Source organism: Cucumis melo, chromosome 6 (genome assembly GCF_025177605.1).
Source record: "Cucumis melo cultivar AY chromosome 6, USDA_Cmelo_AY_1.0, whole genome shotgun sequence".
NCBI lineage: Eukaryota > Viridiplantae > Streptophyta > Magnoliopsida > Cucurbitales > Cucurbitaceae > Cucumis > Cucumis melo.
In genome coordinates, this window is record NC_066862.1 from 16038541 (window position 1) to 16060140 (window position 21600).

The following is a 21600-nucleotide window of genomic DNA, read 5'->3' on the forward strand; positions in this document are numbered from 1 at the left end:
AAAAACCTTTTCTCTAATTAGTCCTTTCGTCAAAGGATCAGTCAAGTTATCGTTAGACCATACATAATCCACTATCACTACACCAATAGTGACCAATTCTCTAATGGTACTATGTTTATGATGTATCTTTCGTCTCTTACCGTTATAGTAACAGTTTTAAACTTTTGCAATAGCTGCAGTACTATCACAATGGATTAGTATGGCTGGTATTAGTCTTTCCCATGTGGGAATTTCTGATAGAAAGCTTCGAAGCCAGCTTGCTTCTTCACTAGTTGTAGCTAGTGCTATCATCTCTGACTCCATCGTTGAATGGGCTAAAATTGTCCGTTTCTTGGATTTTCAAGCAACAGTTCCTCCTGCTATATTAGAAATATAGCTACTTGTAGCCTTTCAGTTCTCTAAGAGTGAGTTCTAATCAACATTGCTGTCGTCTTCAAATACAGCGGGAAACTTATTATAATGTAATCCTAGGTCTTGGATTTTCTTAAGATATCTCATTACTCTCTCTATTGCATTCCAGTGTTCTAGACTAGGTCTGCTAGTAAACGTACATAGTAATCCTATGGTGTAAGCTATGTCTAGTCTAGTGCAATCATCAACATACCTCAAACTACCTGTGATACTAGCATACTCGGATTGGTTAACACTATCACCAGTGTTCTTAAATAATTTCAAACTAGAGCCATAAGGTGTACAAGCTGGTTTACTATCGAAGTAGTTTTACTTCTTTAGAATCTTTTCAATGTAATGAGATTGATCTAAGGAAATTCTATTTTCAGTTTTTGTAATTTTGATGCCTAAGATTACATCAGCTTCACCTAGGTCTTTCATGTCAAAATTTGCACTGAACATAGATTTTACATCATTTATGACATGCAAGTTTGATCCAAAGATTAACATGTCATCTACGTTTAGGCATATGATGATACATAACCTACCTTCAGTCTTATAGTAGATACATTTGTCACTTTCATTTACTTTGAATCCTTTTGACATGAGTAAGTTGTCAAACTTTTCGTGCCATTTCTTAGGAGCTTGTTTTAGGCCATAGAGGAATTTATCTAGTTTACAAACTTTGAATTCTTGGCCGTGAACTATGAAACCTTCAGGTTGTTCCATATTAAATCTCTTTTTCTAAATTACCATTTAGAAAAGCAGTTTTAACATCCATTTGATGAATTAAGAGATTGTTCAAGACAGCTATATATATCAACACTCTAATAGAGGTGATTCTAGTGACCAGAGAAAAAGTATCAAAGAAATCTATGTTTTCCCTCTGCCTAAATCCTTTTGCTACTAATCTAGCCTTATACTTATCTATTGATCCATCAGGTTTGAGTTTCTTTCTTAAAACCCATTTGCAACCTATAGCTTTACAACCAAGGGGTAAGTCAACTAGGTGCCAAGTTCTATTTGATTCAAGAGTCCATTTCATCATTGATAGCTACTTGCCATAAATTGGCATCTACTGAGAATAAGGCTTCTGTTAGATCTTTTGGATCTTCTACGTTGTACGTTTCGAAGTCTTCTCTAAAATCTTTTACTGTTCTAGCTCTCTTGCTTTTTCTAGGTTCAAAATCTACTTCCTTATCTTGGGATTGGATCCTAGTTGAAGGTAGGCTACTAGAACTTAAGCCCTCACTAGTTTGACTATTTAGGCCCCCACTATTTCTAGATTTAAAAGAATATCTATGCTCGAAAAAATCTACGTCATTCAATTCTATGATTACTTCGTTTTCTAAGTCATAGAACCTATAGGTTTTATTGTTTTCAGTGTATCCTATGAAGACACGTGTATAGGCTCTACTTGCTAATTTCCTTCTTTTTGGATCAGGTATTCTAACATAAGCTAGACAAACCCAAGTTCTAAGATAAGACAAGTTTGGTGTTTTATGTTTAAGGACTTCGTATGGTGAAGTTTTACTGTATGATTTAGGAATCCTATTAAGAACATAATTAATAGTTTTAATTATTTCACCCCACCAAGATGGTGCTGCTCCTAACTCAAGTAAGATAGCAACTACTAACTCAATTAGAGTTCTATTCTTTCTTTCTGCTTTTCCATTCATTTCAGGAGAATAAGGCGCAGTAGTTTCATGTATTATTCCTTTTGAGTTATAAAACTCATTGAAAGCAATTGAATCATATTCAGTTCCTCTATCACTACAAAGTCTCTTAATTCTTTTATTAAACTGGTTCTCTATTTCAGTTACAAAGGCTTTGAACATTTCATAGGCATCCCTTTTTATTTTTAAGTAGATAAATAAAAATGTAGTCAGAACAGTCATTTATAAAGGTAATTACATACTTTTTACTGTTTCTGGTTAAAGTGTCATCAAATTCACATAAGTCAAAATGAATTAGCTTTAAAGGCTTTGTTACTCTAGTTACAAATTTATGCAAGGTTTGAGTTATCTTAGCTTGACTACAACATGCACATTTCTCAAAATCATGCAGAGATAACTTAGGTATAAAATTTAACCTACTCATGTTGCTAATTAGCCTTTTATTAACATAACAAAGTCTAGCATGCCAAATTTAATACAACTACGAGGAAATGTTTCGCAATTTAATTTTGTCTATATTTTTATATTGCGAGTGACATATTTCAAGTTTTGATTTCTGTCTAATACGCAAATCAAAACAAAATTCCAATTCAAAGATAACGCGTAAATGAGAAAAGGAGAGAGAATTTATTGACCAAATGGAGGATTTTGTTGTTGGAATATGATCAAAGAATATTGCAACGTCTTAAAATTGTTGTTACACTTCGGTCTTTAATGCAAAAAATCGTCCAAGTTTGGCAAATAGTAGTGAAAGAAACAAGGCAGCAACTGAACGAATTGTTAAAAAGGAACAGAGACTGCAAAACAGAAACTGGATTACACGCTTTCTTTAAGACGTTTCGCAGTTCTTCTCTGAATCGTGCAAACAAAATTATGCATCATCATCCCCACGATAAAACAGCCCTTTTTCGTCCATTAGTTTTGTGCAGAAATTAATTAGAATCGAAACACTAAAAAAAGAACACAGTTAAGAAAACTTTGTAAGAAATGAGAAGAATGTTTGTTGTGTCTCATATTTAGAAATAAAAATGAGGGATGTATATATAGTGGTGGGGAGGATCGGCCAATGGTCAAAAAACGTTAAGAATTTAATTAAGAAAACGTTAAAGATTTAATTATGAAACGATCACAATTTAATTCATAAATGTTAAAACGTTTCATAAAATTAAAACATATACTTTTTTACAAATGTGGAGATATAGGCATATCCTCATTTGTCTATCTCTCCACTCTTTCCATTAGTTTTGTGCAGAAATTAATTAGAATCGAAACACTAAAAAAAGAACACAGTTAAGAAAACTTTGTAAGAAATGAGAAGAATGTTTGTTGTGTCTCATATTTAGAAATAAAAATGAGGGATGTATATATAGTGGTGGGGAGGATCGGCCAATGGTCAAAAAACGTTAAGAATTTAATTAAGAAAACGTTAAAGATTTAATTATGAAACGATCACAATTTAATTCATAAATGTTAAAACGTTTCATAAAATTAAAACATATACTTTTTTACAAATGTGGAGATATAGGCATATCCCCATTTGTCTATCTCTCCACTCTTTCCAAAACTTGGGTGCCCTAAGGTCCCAAACCCATTGGTCAACCAATAGGTATATGAAGGAGCCTCCAGATTATAAATTTATCGATGTGGGAATGCTTTGAGGAGAGAAATAATATATTTACCTTTTTACAAATGTTTCATCCAATAGTGTGCCTTGAGTAACCAAGCATCTGAGTATCGAGTAGCCTCTAACAAATGGGTTTAAGGGGCAAATTGATAACTCTGCATGGTGTTGACTCAGGCAAAAGGCAACAATTCATTGAAAAATATGAAAAATGAGTTATTTTTTATTTTGTTCTTTGAAAAGGTATCATCCCTAAAAAGAACCCAAGATGATGAATATGAAGATGAAAGAGAGAATGGGAGGGGAAAACTAAATTAATCGAACAATAAAGAGAAAATAAAAAATAGATTTCTTTAACCAAGTGTCTGATTTTGAATTTTTTATTATTTTTGTTTGTCATTTCTATCTTATTTTTAAGTCTAATCTAAGTGAATTCCGATGATTATTTTTAAGTTTTATTGAAAATATGGAGACAAAAAAATGGATAATTGAAAGTACAATGATCAGAATAAAATAATCATTAAAGTATATGAATCAAAATGATATTTTAATCAATAAAAATTTAAAATAATCATATATTTAGAGATCAAAAACCAAAAAAACAAATACAAATTTGATCATCATTATTTGGATAAAATTTTAGTTTGTTTCAATTTGTTCTTATTTTTGGGTTGCCTAAGTTCACTTGCTTTCGCTTAAAAGATGTTTACCAGTGGGAAAGAAAATGTACTTTAAACACTTAGAGGACGTTTGAGGTGAGAAGTGTCTTATAATAGTCTGAGAATTATAATAATATGGATATTATAATAGTCTAGAAATTATAATAGTTCATGTTTGGGGTACAAACTATTATAGTATGTGTTTGGATAATGGCTATTATAGTTTATGTTATTATAATTTGTTTTTTGAGTGATTATTATAATCTGGATTTTTTACTAGTCTTTTTTTACCTATATATATAATAATTTTCTTCAATTGATTTTATTAAATCTAGTTAATTATGATGTTCATTTAATAATTTTAGCTTGAAATTGTCTTTGTCACTGCTTTTTTTCCATACATATATGTGGTACATGAAATACATATTTTTCTTAAACTGATTTTATTAAATCTTATTGATTAGAACGTTCATTTCATAAATTTAGCTTCAATCTCGGTTTTTCACTACTTTTTTCTCTTTTTTTTTTTTTTCGCATTAGTTCTCAACATTGTGCTAAAACTCTAATATAGCTTAAGCATTGAATCATGTTCATCAACCATACCATTGCCCAAATTGTTCTTTTGCAAATACTTTAATTTACTTCCAAAAATTTATCATTGACCATGTATAAGCCAATATTAGACTAGATCAATGTTCACTACATTTTGGTATTGCAACATATTCTAAACCAACAAATCGTTTATTCAAATCTACACTATCCATCTCTAACACACTCTTAAATTAAAAAAGAAAAATAACAATAAATTAAAGATAGCAATTGTTTTAATATTACTCCAATCCTCAATTGAAAACTTCTTATATCACACAGTCCTACTGTTCGTTACATCATATATATGTTAGCATGAAACAATCAAACGTTTGACTCTAATCATGAAACACTCCCAAATTCTAAATTCTAGGAGGTTTTACAACATTCAATCAAAATTAGTAGGACTAAATTGGTATTTTAAAAATATAGGAGAATGAACTGAAAATAAAGTGAGGGACTAATTTGCAATTTGTTAAAATTAAAGGAAAAGGAAAGGATAAAAGAAAATTGAAAAATATTTGAAGCTTAGTAAGAGAAGGAGAGTAGGAAATAGGAGAAAAGAGAGTGAGAACAAGTATTATCATAATACTAATATTATTTCTAGAACTAAACTAAGATTAGTCTAGAAATTCAATATTATAATATTAGGACTAAATATGGAGTGGGGTAAAGAGAGCCTCTTCTACCAGAGGCAAACATCCCTTTAAAAAAAAGAGAATCCAAATGTGAATTTCAGTTTTCTGAATTTTAATTTCATCCAAGTGGTTTAATCAAACTTTACAAACTATCTGTCATATTATATCAACAAAATAAAAATAAAAACAAATTTAAAGTTGATGCTCATTGTCCCTCGAAGTGAAAGTCAGGGGATGTGATTTTGTAGTTCAAGTATCTATGATTGAAGTTAGTGGCTACTTCTGTCAGATTAGGTTAGTAGATCAGTTGGATGCTTGCCTTTATGTCTTCAAATAAGTTACTTTTTAGGTGTATAATAGGCACTTATAAGTGAAAAAAGATGGAATAAAGATGCGCACTTCCACAATTCTCCTTTTTCTCTCTCACACGAACAACATATTCACAAGGCCAAATAAAGTCACCCTCACCCTTTCGTGTCGTATACTTTGAAGCATCTTCTACAAGCTTGTCAGTTCTGGAGCATACTTTCTTAGGCGTTCTAATCGAAGGGTAGGTACTTCTCAACCCTATTCCGATAAGTCCAAACTCCAATGCACCAACTAAACATATACCTTGCAAAGAGCCCGAGTTTGTTTCAAATTAGATCTCTTATCGCCTCTAATAGCTTAATCCAAAATGGGCAGATTATTCGATGATTGTGTGTTGTAGCAATGTTGAGAAAAGTTTCATCTAAACAAAAGATAATTCAGGGACAAGTAAATTTAATTTCCTTACCCAAACAATTAGATCAATTTCAAACTAAGTTGAAACTAAATTCAAATCAAAGTTTCTATAACCATTTGGACCAAATTGTCTGATCGATTGGAACAAACCTTAAAAACTAGACGTTATATTTTTTAATTAAAAATTTGTATACAACTGTGAGTTTTGTTTTTGCCTTTGAAGAAAGAAATTTGCCAAAAAAAACAAGAAATAGTTTTCAAATGCACTATTTAAACAACTAAAAACAATAAATAGAAAATGAAAAAGAGAGAATTGCAAATCTCTCTCCTAACCATCGGCAAGTTCTCAAACGTTCAAATTTCAAATTTTCAATCTGATTAATCGCCTACTTTAATTAGGAAGTTAGGGGAGCAATTAAGTTTAGAAAGTTTCCGAGTGCAACTAAGTTTCAAAGTATTAACTTAGTATTTCGAAATGGAAGGACCTTCGAGCTACAAAGAGTTGCTTCATACAGGTCATTGATCTACATGATTGTAACAGTTAGATTCTAAATTAATTATATCAAGTTCTGTGGTTGAGAAGATTGTTGTAGCATCAAATATAGCACAAATAACCTTACATTTGCAAACAAAAGCTTGACAATTTTCCATTGAAAAATAAGTTATATGGAAGAATGGATTTCATTTAAAAGATGCAATGAATTGTATATACAATATCCGCCATATACAAATTCTCTTTTCTTCCCATTCCTGAAAGTGCATAAATCGTGAGACCTTACGTTACACCTCTTGTAAATCGTCGTCCTATACTCTCCAACCATTGGTGAAAAAGCTGCACAAGCCCCTGGGGAAAAAGGGGGAGTAATTGGAACGGAAGAGTCTTAGGGAAGACTTGAAACCTATTGGTTAAACTGTCAAAATTTGGGCCTTACAATCATCTCCCACTTTATATACACTTTGTACATGGTGTGTACACAAGAACTTCAGCCATTAAGCTTTGCTAAAAACTGGTTTAGATTGTACTCTTCAGTGTATTGAGATTGGTCCCAGAGTTCCTCCAGTCCTCCAAGGATGGCTTTCAGACCCTTCTTTCCACCCATTGCTTTTACCTCTCCATCAAAGTCACCATCTGACTGCTTAGATGATGCTGACGCCGCTCCCTACATTTTATGAACCGACTTAATCAACAATTATTGATTCCAGAGAGAGATGGTGAGAAATTAGAACTACTCTACTTACTTTCAATACTTCATTTAGTCATAAGGGAAGAATGAAAGGTTTCATAGATTGAAATCCAATCGTGCTACCATTATCTATAATCAAATTAATAGTAATACCTTCTTGGAGGTTTCGGCAGATGTGAAAAGATCAAGCAATTGATCAGTATTCATCGTTTTCATACTGGCATTCTCAGAATTGATGACAGCATTAGCAATTGAAACTTTAAACTTTTGAAGATTCATAACTTTTTCTTCTAGTGTTCCACGCATAATGAGCCGATGGACGTTTACAACCTTCCGCTGGCCTAACCTGTGGGCTCTGTCCATAGCCTACAAAAATAATTACATCAATCAAGATCCATATAGTTGATTAACTAATTTTGTCTAACAATGAGAACTAAAAATTATAATACTTCAATTAGAATCCTCGAACAATTTAGAATATTATTTAAAATCAGTTTGAAATTTTAGTACTTCAATTAAAATTCTCAAACAGTACAGAGTATTGTGTAAAACCAGTTTAGTTAATGCACTGCATGTTCCCTGATTTTAAGTAGTTTCTGAAAACTGTAATGATGATTATTCTAAAAAAATGTGAAATAAAAACACAACTCATTTTGCAAAATTCTCCTATATTTAATATATTACAAAAATTTGAAACAATAACCAAAACGCTTCCATATTATTCCTTGGGAGTAGATGGAGAAACAGCACGGTAACGAAAAAAATTTTAAAACAAAAAAAGGTCCCTACATCAAGACCTCCATGGAAAAAATGGTAGTGGGGGCATTAACACAGCCATTATCCACTAATTTGACATATCTTTTCCAAAAATTTCATTTTAACCTCTTCGAAGTTATCTCAAGTAACAAACCATATCTAGCCACCCAGAACTCTAATAAAAATAAAAAAGTTCATCCTTTTGTCCATGTAAGAGATTTCTTGGAGCAGTTAGGGAGGTTAGAATGGGAATTCTTTCAGTACTGACAGTTGATCAAGATGGCTCATTGGCTGTATGCATCAATAAAACGAGGGAGAAAGAAAAGGAAAGCTATAGGCTCACACTAAAACTACAAGGAAGCAGCCAAGTTTCACAAAGGTCAGAACCCAGTAAAACACAAACTGATTTTCAAGTGGCTTTGCTAATCTTTCAGAGTTCCCAAAACTCAAGAGGAACCAAGTTTGATGCAAACAATCTCAGGTGAAAAAGTTAATTTGGAAGAAGCATTGGCATTGTACAGGTGGACGAGACCTGAGCAAGATTACTCATTTGCATATTTGTTTCTAAAGTCAATTGGCAAGGGGACTTTGTTAAGCCACCACGGACCCATTACGACGCTAATGGGTGAAGATAAATTTAATATTATTATATCAACACTTTAACATGGCTCACTCATGGGTTGGAAATTAGTAGAAGATCCAACACATGGATATCAACAATAATCGGAGAGAAAATAACATTATAGAGGTCTGAATACATGACCTCTTGCTCTAATACCATGTTAAATCATCATTTGACCCAATAGTTTAAGGTGATGGATGATGATCAATTTAATATCCTACCAACGCTTTAACAATTTTAATCCCTTGGAAATGTCAAATATTGTATAATAATACTTCGATGACATGGATGGTTATTCATGACTCATATCCTAGCTTTTATGTTGAAGACAATGTGAAAGAATGGGTAGAAAGTGTTTGTAGGCTAACACCACTATTCATCCTTTCACCAATCTTTTTTCTTTTTAGGCTAACACCACTATTCATCCTTTCACCAATCTTTTTTCTTTTTTAATTCATGAGTGTTTGAACCAACTTACATTTATCGTGACTAATCTCATGAGACAATCTACTTGACACTACACTATTTGAGTGTCAAGGAAAACTCATAAAATATTAAATCCTAAATAGGTAGCGTAATTGGCTAATAACATGGCCCTCATTGACCACTAGGTTAATCTAAGAATGGTCAACAATTCAACTATTTTTTATATCCCTTTAATACTATTCATATTTTTTTACTTGCTAGTTTTATCAACACAAAGCACCAAAGCACCACAACACAATTTTTTTTAGGTTCAAACACATGAGCACGATGACACAATCGAAAACTATGATTCCCTCTATCTAAGCCCTAACAGCATCCGAAATAGTAGCTGCATTTTTGCAGACGACCAAAGAACGCCAATTAAGGTCTTTTTGTTTTAGCAAACTAAAAGATAATGATCTGACAATTCGCAATCAGTAACCATACTAATTACCAAGTAAATGTGACAAATAGAAATAATTTTCTTGAAGCTACTACAAAAAGAAATATTTAATGTCAGCAACTGTAGTATCTAAAATTTATGCTTTCCTTTCAGACTACCTGATGATCTCGCATTGGATTCCAATCATGCTCCATGAAAACAAGGGTGTCTGCAGATGTCAGATTCAAACCGAGACCGCCAACTGTAATTGTGATTTTGTTAGCATATACAATCAGATGACCCAAATTGAGAAAAGGTAAAACGGAAGAATATGAACCAACCATGTGTTGTAAGGAGCAATACATCAATTGTAGGATCAGAATTGAAGGCCTTAACAATGTCAAACCGTTTTTCTGGCTCAACAGATCCATCCAGTCGCAAGTACGTAACACTGCAGGTAAGGAGGAATTTAATATGAAAACTCGAACAAAATTTGTTGGGATGCAAACGGAACTAGTCTGAGCTACAGTAACAATATTGAAGAGGTAATGACCAAGAGATTGCCAGGTCAAAATTGCAAGAAAAGATTATTTCTTAAGAGAAGACAACCGTGGGTTATGCTTCAGTGTGCTAGATGACCAAAGTACGCATGAAGATGAATAAAAATGTTGGCGCAAACGAAAGAAAATCGAGCTATTGTTATAAATTTAATGCATCCCATTACTAAAGAGAAAACCACAAAGTTGCATGCTAATTTCTTTGATGAAAACAAAAAAGATGGTATACTAACTTCTTCATGTGAGCATGGAATAAATCTCTTTCAATAATGTCCAATAAGGCCTGCAGAAAAACCTCAGAGATTATATTATCGCCCAGTGAAAAACAGAGGCTCAAATTCACGAACAAATAATCAATATCAATCAATTTACTTTATGCTGTGCAAATATCAAGACTCTGTGCTGGCCAAAGCTGACAGCTCCATCAGAACCCAAAGTATCAACACCAATGCCACACTCCTCAAGAATTTCCGAAAGAGCAACTAGTTTAGGAGAGTGGTGCAGTTTATGAAGTTCGGAAATAATGTCAGAGCAGTCAGGTAATAGTTCTGTCAGGATGCACTTCATCGAATCTAACATTTTTTCTCCCGTAACAAGCAAAGGATGACTACAAAGTTTAAGCAAATACTGGAGTGCCTGAGACAGTAAAACAATATATGCATCAGGGATACAGTGTTGAAAACAAGAATAGAAATAAAAAGCGTACCTGAAAAATATGTGAGGATGCCTTTGTTGAACCACTACTTTCCTGTGGTACCTCTGATTCATTTGATTTGACCATACTTGATATTTCCTGTCTAACATGAGAACCAGAGAACCTTTCATACAATTTGAGTTGTACAGGGCTCAAGTCACAGAACCTGTCTTGAATAATTTTTTCTGGCAGATCAGACAGCACTTCATCTTTAGTTCGCCGAAGAAGAAAAGGCATGACCTATAAAAACAAATATAGAGATCAAAAGGCAATTATCTAACATCTATATAACACAAGAAAAAGAAATAGACGAACCTGCTTGTGCAATGCTTCCATGGCAAGTGCCCCAGCTTCTGCATCCCTAGCAGAACATTTGGAATCTCTAGCTGCTAGTAGTGGTTTTCCATAAGTTGATTGGAACTGCCATATGAAAACAAAATTACCAAACTTTGTACATATGGTAGCGGCAAAAAGCAACTAAAATAAGAACGCATTTGACATTTCAGTAAGTGAAAAGACCTTTTTTTTTTCGGATAGGAGTTGCCTTCCTCGATAGACATAGAAGAAGTTTATACAGATATACCTACTGGCATGGAATCGGAAAAAAATCCCAAACAAGTGTGCAGACAAAAAGATCCTTTATGGCCTAAAACAATCCCCTAAAAGTCTGGTTTGAAAAAAATTTCAAAAACTGAACAAAAGGGTTCTTGTAATATTAATCTAGTTACTATTTTTAAAAAAAAACAAAAACAAGCCTCTTCATTGATATAATGAGTGAGACTAAAGCTCAAGTACAAAGTACAAAGTAATGAGTTGAAACACAACAAGATTATAAGGAATGAAAATGACGAACTCAAAAAGTCCAAACCAAGAGAACAAGCTAAACAAAAGGGAGAAAAACCCAACCAACAACTCCCAAGCAACCCTACATAACAATTCGAGATGAAACAAGGAAAACCAGAACAAACAAAAACTAGATGCAGCAGTCCAAGAGGCTGTAAATCTTCCGAGATGGATATGACAGAGCATAGAAGGAACGTAAAAGGCAGCGGATAACTTGCAAATACTCTATCAACTTCGAACGGAAAAACACAGCTTCAATCTATTGGAAAATGAGCACCTGGATTAGGAATAGGATTAAAAGCTGGGTGGATGAAATTCTGAGAAGGCATTGAAAAGATTGATTAATCCATCCAAGGAAGAAGCTGAGCACACAATGAGTCAAAACATGAATAAGCACCAAAACTGGCTTTTTTACCAACGCTGTATGTAATGAAGAATAATCCAAAAACAAGATTGCATTCTGCTACCAGTGACTTCAAATGTTCAGCGATACCACAAGCATGACTTTGAGATTATCCCAGGACAACTGAACATCAATCGGATCCTCCTCACACTGAAACAAAGCATTCAGATATGCCTTAACTGTCTCTTCCTCTCATTCTCAGCCCACTTTTCGAAATGATCAATTTCCTCGTTGCTTACACTGAAAGGCGAATAAATGACAGGCTTTCCTTTCTTCTTAGATGGAAAACTTGGGTATGACTTGGAACTCCTCTAAAAAATTTCACCTTCGAGTTCAACAAAGAGAAAACGGAATAGTTGAATTGGTGAGTATGGGAAGCTTGAGAATCAGACCTGGTAACTTGGTTAGAAATCTGGAATTGAGAGCATCTTTCTTCCAATATATCAGAGTTAATTTCTGAAATAAACTTCGCCTTGGAGCTTTTCTTCATAGTGTATGCCTTCTTTTTGTTCCTTCTGACGAAATGCTTTGGAAAAGGTTTGAAGGGATGTGAAACTTTTTGGGCCATTGTGATACGTTTAGACCCTGATCTAGAAGTGAATTTGGCAGAAGAAGGTGGCAGAAGAAGAAGTCGAAAGGGAAGAGAAGCTACTTGAGTGCTTAACGACAAGGACAGGGATGTTACTGGATTCTGGTGCGGCAAAACCAACTGATTTTGGATTGGTTGAAGTGAGCCCTCGTGTCTTTTGGGCTTCCATCATGGGTAGAACAATTACTTTTACTTTCCTTTAACCAAAATGGGAAATCAGCCTCTTCTGTCGAAGTGTGACCACAATTTTCCCGCTCCTTCCTCCCTTAGCAGGTTACTTCCCTTTGCTTCATCAAAGTCTTCATCCCTATTGCCGGTTATGATGCCTACCGAAATCCCCTCCGAAAAAGCTCCAACTTCCAACTCTTCCTCTGCTGGTCTTTCTTCGTCTTCCCTCTCATCCTCGGCTAAATCTGGGTCAAAGGCTGAAAACATCCAAAATCAAGGGTTCTCCCACATCCCTTCGAAGACTTTTCCAAAGCATTTTGTTAGAAGGAAAAGGGTAAAGGAGGCATCAAAAAGGAATTTACAAAGGAAAAATTGATTATAGATCAGATCTGATTTTTTGGAAGCAAATTGTGCCCTTGCTCAAGCCGCTTCTCAATCCTCAAATCCTCAAAGCTCCATTCATCCTCATTTTAATTACTCCATTTTCTCTATGCCTAAGGTAAATTTTTTGAGATGTTCTCCGACCCAAACTCCACTTTCTTCATCTAAAAAGAAGAGTGCAGCAGATTTTGACTCTCCTTTTAGTGTGCACAGCGAGTAAGTCTAACATATGCAAAGTCAGCAAAAAGAATGACCTCAAGGATCCTTTAGAATCTAATCTCAATACCCTGTTTCGAACAGAGGAGAGGAGGATTTAATTACTAAGAAACAGACCTTGTTATTCCCCTTACAAGTTCAGCATTGTGAAATTCCAAACCACTTGAAGTCCATTGTTGAGAAATGTGGAATTGTTTTGGTTTTAGTTCAGAATCATAAGCTTAGGACCGGACCAAATTAGGGTTTCATTTTGATGTGAGAATCGAGACTTGATCTCGTTTTTTTAAGCCAATTATTACAGTTATTATTTTTCAATTTGGTTTTAGTGGTTCACAAGAAGTTCAACAGATGCTTATATTATTTTGGCCCTCTAAAGTTTCTTTTGAATTTCTGGCTCTAGTTACTCATTCAATATTTAAGGACTACTTAGAGGCATATTTTTCCAACAAACCTCAACTTGAAGCTGCATGGTTGTTTGCTCTCCCTGGTGTTTTCCTCCCATCCATTTTGAAGTTTTTAGTCCGCAATCTTGAGCTTTTTTTGAGTTTCTTATTTGATTTTTAAGTTTTCTTTGTTCTTGGTTTTTTATCATTTCGCTCGAGGTTTCGTTTGGGTTGTTTGGTTTGTTCAGGTTGTTCAATCCGTCTGTACTTTTGTTTGTAATCGTTCTTTTCGTTCCTAGTATAATTCTCTTGTACTTTGAGCATTAGTTTCTTCTCTATTAATACATTAATAAAGAGGCTTGTCTCTGTTTAAAAAAAAAAAAAAGCTCCGATGAGAGGAGGAAGAATATCAAGCCATCTTTCCCTTTGCTTTGTTCTCTTTAAGGTCTGTGAATGGATTCTGTGTGAATCCTGGTTTTGACTATTCTGAATCTAAAAACGCCCATTTAGGCTTCAAGACATAATCTTTTAAAACTTGATTCAATCTTGCTAAATCTATCAGGCAGGAGAAACCTTTAATGAATAATGCTTCTTAGACAATCTTTAGTTCTTCAAGAGCTTCAATATCTCAAAAGTTAAGGAAATCTAGTTACTCTTTTAATCAAACATTCCTAAATATAGTGATTATTATCTATGAGGATGACACATTATACCGCCATGAGACGTCAGGAAGAATAACAAAGAAACCTAAAATAACTATTAAGTGAAAGATTTAGGCAACCTCAAATATTTTCTAGGATTGAGAACCACTCACTTGAACAGGGGTTTGTATCTCTTAAAGAAAATTGGCAAATTACACTTTTGGTCCCTCAGGTTTGTAGTTAATGTCTATTTAGTCCTAGAGTTTCAAAAACAACACTTTAGTTCCAGAGGTTTGGAAAATCATTCTAAATAGTCTCTAGGTTAAATTGACCATTATTCAACTCCAAGTTGTAAAATCGTGAAATGCAACATGTATCGAAATTGATTCTTAGTGTATCGTGTATCATAACATATCGTGTATCGTAAGTTTTAACTGACAAAAAAGTGACATGGCATTGATGAGGTGACTAATCTTTACATCATATTTTTAAAAATTGTTTTTGTTAACAAGGAACAATGTCAAAGACTTGTTAGAAAATTGATATAAACACCCTCGTTGATCCTAATTAACACTCAAGCAAAGAAAAACATCGGTTAATAAAGAACAATATCACAGGCTTGCTAGAAAACGAATTTACCTAACTCACACTAGACCTGATATCTATTTTGGAGTGAGCGTTGTAAATCAACTAATGAAGAACTCTACCAAGGAAAAAATAAAAACAATTTACAAGATACTCTACTTAAAAGGAAATTTGGAAGAGGTTGCAGATTAAGAAGTCCATAAAAAGAAACCTTGAAGTCTTCACAGGTGCGGATTTGACAGAAGATCAAGCAGTGACTATTGTGCCTTTGTCTGGAAAACATATCACTTGACGAAGTAAAAGGCAATGGGTTGCATCTAGGAGTAGGCGAGTAGCACTGAAGAAGAATTGAGAGCCCTTGCTTAAGGAATATACGCAGGAATATGACTCGAAAGCACTCTATCACAACTGAGAATCACTTCAAAAGAACCAATAGATATCCACTTTGACAACCAAGCTACTAGAAGCATTGTCAAAAGCCCACTCCATCATGACCAGCATGTAGAAACTGGTCCTCACTTTATCAAAGAGAATTTAAAACAAAGGCATCTCTCTTTACTAGATATCTAACAAGATATAGATGATCACAGACATTCTCACAAAGGTCTTATTCAAGGCTTTTGAAGTCCTAACGAGTGAGCTAAACTTGATTATCATATCAGCCCAACCAGCTTGAGAGGGATTGTTGAAAATAGAAAAGTTCTCCTCAATTTTTGATCTCCACAAAATTTACTCTTTTTAGCGTTGTTTCCCTATTGTAAGATTCTTTCCCTTTTCTTGCTTACTGTTGGTGTTGTCTCTTATTTGGAAAATTCTCTCCCTTTAAATTTAAGGTTCATTTTTCATAATAATTGACAAAATCTAATTTCAAGGTCTGTTTGGAGGTTTTTTTGTGGGCAAAGAAAACATTAATGTTTCCATATTATTCACTTTTGATAACAAAAGCTTACTATTTTTCAAGTTTGACGATGTAATTCTTGATAATTTAATCCATCCCCACATTTTCAAACTTAAAGATGAACCCCAAATAGCATGTTGCTGTACTCCGTGCTTGGGTAGGGTTAGAAGCCACCGAGCACCATTAAACAACAATAAATGTAAGTGGAGTTGGCCACCATGTACATATGTAGATGTTGACTAATGTCACCAAATGATCAAAGAAACAGTGGATGCCAGTTTAAGCTCCAGACAGCATGTTCAGGGTCAAGTTGAGGGAACAACAATGATAGTCAATTTTGATTGGTTAGATCAAGACTCATTAGTTTATAATAGATGAAAAGTCTGATAGAGAAAATTGATGGTTATCACGAACCGCAAATTGTCAAAGAGATGAATGGATTGATGATGTTACCTAGGGAAGTAGGTCATCAAAGTGAAGGGCTAAGACAATTGCTAAGGTCAAAGATGGGGTCTCCTACTTGGCTGTAGGCTTGAAGGAAGGAGTCAAGCTACTTGCAGAATGTATCTTCTTCGAAAACAGTTGTTCAAGATTGAAGATGTCAGTTGTTACCATTTAGTTGAAGTGAGAGTACGTGACTATCTTTTATGTCTAGGAGCAACTACACGTAGCTTGCTCAACCTCAAGGCAAGCACAAAGGATAGTTTGTTGTTTTGAAATTTTTTGCTGTTGAGCCAAGAATTACGGGTACATATGAGTTTCAAGGCCCATTCGCCTTGTTTGGGATAGGGTGTGGTCATGTATACATAATATATATGCCATGTGTTTAGTCTGTGGCCCCCTAAGCAACTGCAGTTGCAAAATTGAGGCTAGCAAACAAATTTCTACTGATAAAGTTTGAGTGCTCTTTTGTAATCTCCATCATAATAGAGCGTGTAGAACATGTAGCAGTAGAACATCTAGAAATATATTTCATTTCGACGTCGTCCTTTTTTCTCCCATGCAAAGTTGGTATTTCAAGAGCATTAGTCTCTTTTTATTTTATTACGGAAAGTGTCTCTCCTTGTTAACAAAGGATAGAAATATATTCATTGTTTTTTTTTTTTTTTTTTTGTGTAAAATTTGAAGTTTTGTCTTTTAATTTCAGTGCATGGTGAGCTTGTATTTTTTATTGACATGAGAAGTGAAAACATATAAAACCAGCATAAAAATGGTAACAACACAAGTAAACAAAACTTAGTTGATGAAAAAATATATCTATATGGAGCTATTACCTGTCTCTCTGTTCCAAGAAAACCGGGCATTAAAAAATCAAAAAGTGACCACAAATCCATGACATTATTCTGCCACAGAAAGTTGAGAATTTTATCAGACAAAAAGAAACGAAACACTATTTTGATTATAGTAACTTAAAAACCTTGATAGGATAAACTAACCTGAATGGGGGTTCCACTTAGTACCAGACGATTTTGGGATCTCAATTGCTTTACAGCAAGGGTTATTTTGGATTTTGCATTCCTAATAATATGTCCTTCATCCAATATGCAATAATTCCAGTGAAATTGTGAAAGATACTCAACATCCTTGCGCACCACATCATACGATGTTATGATGACATTATACTTGTTGAAACACTCTCGAAGAGATATCCGCTCCTGTACTGAACCAACGTATTGGAGGGTAGAAAGAATGGAGCCATCAACATACTTCTCTATTTCAAAGGCCCAGTGTCCAACTAGTGTTGATGGACAAATTATTAAAGACGGGGGAATATTCTCTCTATCATTCAAAGTAAGGCGTTCAACTATGTCGCATGCCACAATTGCGGATGCTTGAAGTGTTTTACCGAGACCCATATCATCACACAAGATTCCATGAAGTTTGAAACGTTTTAAGAATGCCAACCAATTTATCCCTTCTTGCTGATATCTAAAAGCAAAGGAGCTACAGAGTGAGGAGAAATAAAAACCAGAAAGTACATCTACAGTTCTAACGTCATAAATTGACAACATTAATGACCTTGATAAGAATTAAAAAGTGAAAGTCAGAAAAGATATTAGAAACACATCACAGAACAAACTACTGTTAGAATCTACATCATAGTAATGAAGGGAAAGTTGACAAAGTTTATCAATCAATCAATTCGTGAAAATGTTACAATGAAATATTTAGATCTAGAAAAGTTGACGGTAGACTAAAATGTCGATTGCTGAAGGTAGTATAATAACAGAAGGATTAGAAGGCAAACACATCAAGGTGTATGAGTAATTTTGCACAGCAAAACATTGCATCATGCAATTGTTACTCTGCTTTTACGATAAAAAAAAATTTAAGCTTACCTTCTCAATGTCATCTTAAGTTCAGTACAGAGTTTGTAATCCTCAATGTGAGAGTTGTCAAGTAGTTGTTCCAGAAATTGTGCATCTTCCTTATTTTTAGAAAAAACTTCACCGAGTCCAGTAGGTGGTGGAAGACCACGTGCTAATGGAAGAAGAGGCACAAGCGCAGCAAAACTGCGGGTCACAGACCGTCTAACAGACTGATCACAATCACTCATACACCTTAAAAGTGGAACCACCAATAAAGGAGCATAAGGCACCAGCTCTACACCCATTCCCTGAACAAGCAAGCTAATAAGCATGCCAGCCCCTTGTCTAGAATTTACGGAATTCAGATCTTCTAACATAGGAATGGCGTTAACAATCACAGCTCCCATGACATCTGTGGTCAATGACTTGGCCATGGAAGTGATGCATCTAGAAGCTGCTAATCTAACAGCAACATGAGAGTGTCGAATACATCTAAAAATGCAGGGAAGCAAGGTAAGTAGTCTTGGTTTCAACATCTCATTGAGCATTGGAGCAATAGACCGTACCACCTGAAAATCCAAAATAAGACTCACTGAGATAATTCAGAAACAACTGTCTAAGAAATTCTTAACCTTAGCATCCTTCAGAAAAAAAAAAATGAAGTTATCTACTACCTTAACACACTCAATAATATAAATAATTACTGTAAGCTGGAAGAAAATGGTTTAAAAAATAGAGAATACCTAAACAAGTACAACCACGTTCATCCTAAAGGAAGACTAGACTTTCCTCAATCGTTAGGGGATTAGTTAAGTTTTACCTGGATATTATTTATCAAGGTCTGAGGATCCTTCACAGATTCAATGGAGTGCATTATTTTCTGTTCATCTTCAGCAGTAACATTTTCAACAGTAGTAGGCAACAATATTTCTGTAAGATAATCCCAAAGCTTAGGAAGCTTCTCAAATAATGCAGCCCCAAGTTTCTCACAGAGACACCTTAAAACAAGTTCAGAGCCACGTCTGCTAATGAAGCCCTCAATTCTTGATCGATCGTCTGTACCAGACGGCGCATGAACTTTTGTTCTTGATTTTCTTGTATTAGTCCCAGAAGAAAGAATATCTTGTTCATCGATTACCTCCATGGAGCAAATAACAGCAGCTTGAGGTGTTTCAGAAGCGTCCATGCAGGTCAAAGTACAAATATTTTTTATTAACTTATCATTTGGCCCAGGTTTACGTAGAACACACTGACAAATTAGCTCTGCTAGTGCATCTGCTGCTTTTTGTTGTAGTATTTCCTCCTTCAAATAATTCCAAATGGTATTTGTGATTATTATATCATGTCTATGTCTCTGAATGCTATGTTTATACATCAGCAAATATTTACCTGCTCTCTTTTTATAGAAGCCATCAAAGGCAAAATGATTGGATTGAGTCTGGCTGGAAGTTCAGACATCCAAACAACTGCAGCAGCAACCATTGCAGAGACCGAGATATGCAAATTACTCTGGGAATTTTCCAAGACAGATGGAATGTTGAGAAAGATTAAAATACAATAATCTATCAAGCATAATCTTGAAGTGGCATGATGAACACCAGTAGCTAAAGATAATAGAACAGTTAGAAAAACCCTCCAATAATGATGGAAACAATTTAATTCAAAGGCAAAAATTCAATGTGGTGCACTTGCTCGTACAATATCATAGTTTGATTACCCATGTTTTATGATGGAAACTTCACCTACAACATTGTACAAAATGTGTAATGCGTAAAATGGAGGGAAAAGGCAACATGCGAAGTCAAGGATCAATGGACAGAAGTACAAATGCAAAATTCAAAATCTCTAAATACCTGAACGCATTTCAAGTACCCTGAAGTTGTCAAAAGACGTTGTTTCAATGACTCTATATCATCAATAGCCTGCCTTCCCTCCAACCCATTTTCATCAATATCTCCAATGGGTGTTGAAATTTTCGATGCAAAATTAATCGCATCATCAGCAGTCAAGTTCTCAAAGTCAATCTGAGTACCTGAAAAGGAATCCTTAAACAACCCAGATGACTCAATAGCCCGTACTAATTGTGTAGCCTCGCCACGCATCTTAGAATATGTTCTTGAAAGTTCAGTGTAAGGAAGTGGTGAATCCTTTGTAGGAAATGCAGGATCAGAGCAAGTTAAAAGATCCAACAACCATTCTCGTAAATAATTGGGCAGGCAAGAAATAACTCCATGACCTATAGAGTTCGCTTTGTTCCTTATCTCCTTGAACCAAGAAATAAGAACAATGGAGGCTACCTAATGGGATGTGAGCAATCAGATAAATTTTTTGTGCGGGGGGAAGACAGAAACAGGCAAAAAAAACTGAGATGAAACTCCAAAGTACCTGCCGCCGAACTCCAGAGGAGGATTTAAATGCATTCCATAATGAACTGATTACTATTTGCAAAGATCCTTCATTCAGCTTGGAAGCGAAAATTCCCAAGGCTGTTGCAGTGACAACTCGGGTATGAGTCACTGAGATATCCGCATCAGCACCGACAATGATCTTAGAAAAACTGGACGAAGAATCTCCATTTCTTTCATGTGAAATAGTTACCTTTGCCAACTCCATGCCTACTCTGCTGGAAGACTCATTTTCAAGTTTTACTGCTCTCATTTTAGCAGCCGCCCTAAAATGACTTTTTCTAGGAAGGGCTACTGGCCAAAATAATTTTGAACTGTCCAACGTGGAACCATACGGAGTTGTTGCAAGCTCCATCCACGATGATGCATATGATCTTGCGACAAGTTCCAGTTCCTTCACTTGAGACTAACACCAGAAGAATGAAAATATTTTCAGCAGTTCTAGCTTTTGAATAATCAAGGGTCGAAAACACATTATATACTGATACAGGAGAAACATGCAAGAGACAAAAAGATGAGAAATTGCCTTCATACAATTAAGAAAAGGAAAATAACTGGAAAGCTACAAAAGATTGATCGTCTACAATGCAAGGAGGCCAGGGTAACGCCAAAATCTATGGACAAACATTTTGACCAGAGAAAGAGAATTAAAAATAAGATACAAGAGTAACTAAGGGCCATAGCCAATTACAAATGCTCCCTCCAACTGACAAATACCCATAAGAGCAGAATCACCAAAATCCAATCTAAACCACTTTGACGGAAAAAAAAAATCCCAATAATTTCACCAAATTCAAATAAATTTCTGTAACAGCTTTTTTTTT

At 34.7% G+C, this 21600-nt stretch overlaps 1 protein-coding gene across 1 annotated transcript in view; it reads right to left on the reverse strand.

Moving 5' to 3' along the window:
* Nucleotides 1-6957: 6957 nt before the first annotated feature.
* The window catches only part of LOC103496808 (TATA-binding protein-associated factor BTAF1), a 33787-nt gene continuing 19144 nt past the window's right edge, over nucleotides 6958-21600 (reverse strand). The window contains exons 15-29 of the mRNA XM_008458806.3: nucleotides 20757-21182; nucleotides 20225-20668; nucleotides 19761-19880; nucleotides 19192-19674; nucleotides 18402-18940; nucleotides 17499-17991; nucleotides 17337-17405; nucleotides 11271-11375; nucleotides 10968-11195; nucleotides 10634-10897; nucleotides 10495-10544; nucleotides 10046-10155; nucleotides 9884-9966; nucleotides 7633-7845; nucleotides 6958-7455 (exon numbers count right to left, since the gene is read on the reverse strand). Of these exons, the coding sequence (XP_008457028.1) occupies nucleotides 7279-7455; nucleotides 7633-7845; nucleotides 9884-9966; nucleotides 10046-10155; nucleotides 10495-10544; nucleotides 10634-10897; nucleotides 10968-11195; nucleotides 11271-11375; nucleotides 17337-17405; nucleotides 17499-17991; nucleotides 18402-18940; nucleotides 19192-19674; nucleotides 19761-19880; nucleotides 20225-20668; nucleotides 20757-21182 (3804 nt within the window). The 3' untranslated portion in view covers nucleotides 6958-7278. The remainder of the gene's footprint in view (nucleotides 7456-7632; nucleotides 7846-9883; nucleotides 9967-10045; nucleotides 10156-10494; nucleotides 10545-10633; nucleotides 10898-10967; nucleotides 11196-11270; nucleotides 11376-17336; nucleotides 17406-17498; nucleotides 17992-18401; nucleotides 18941-19191; nucleotides 19675-19760; nucleotides 19881-20224; nucleotides 20669-20756; nucleotides 21183-21600) is intronic.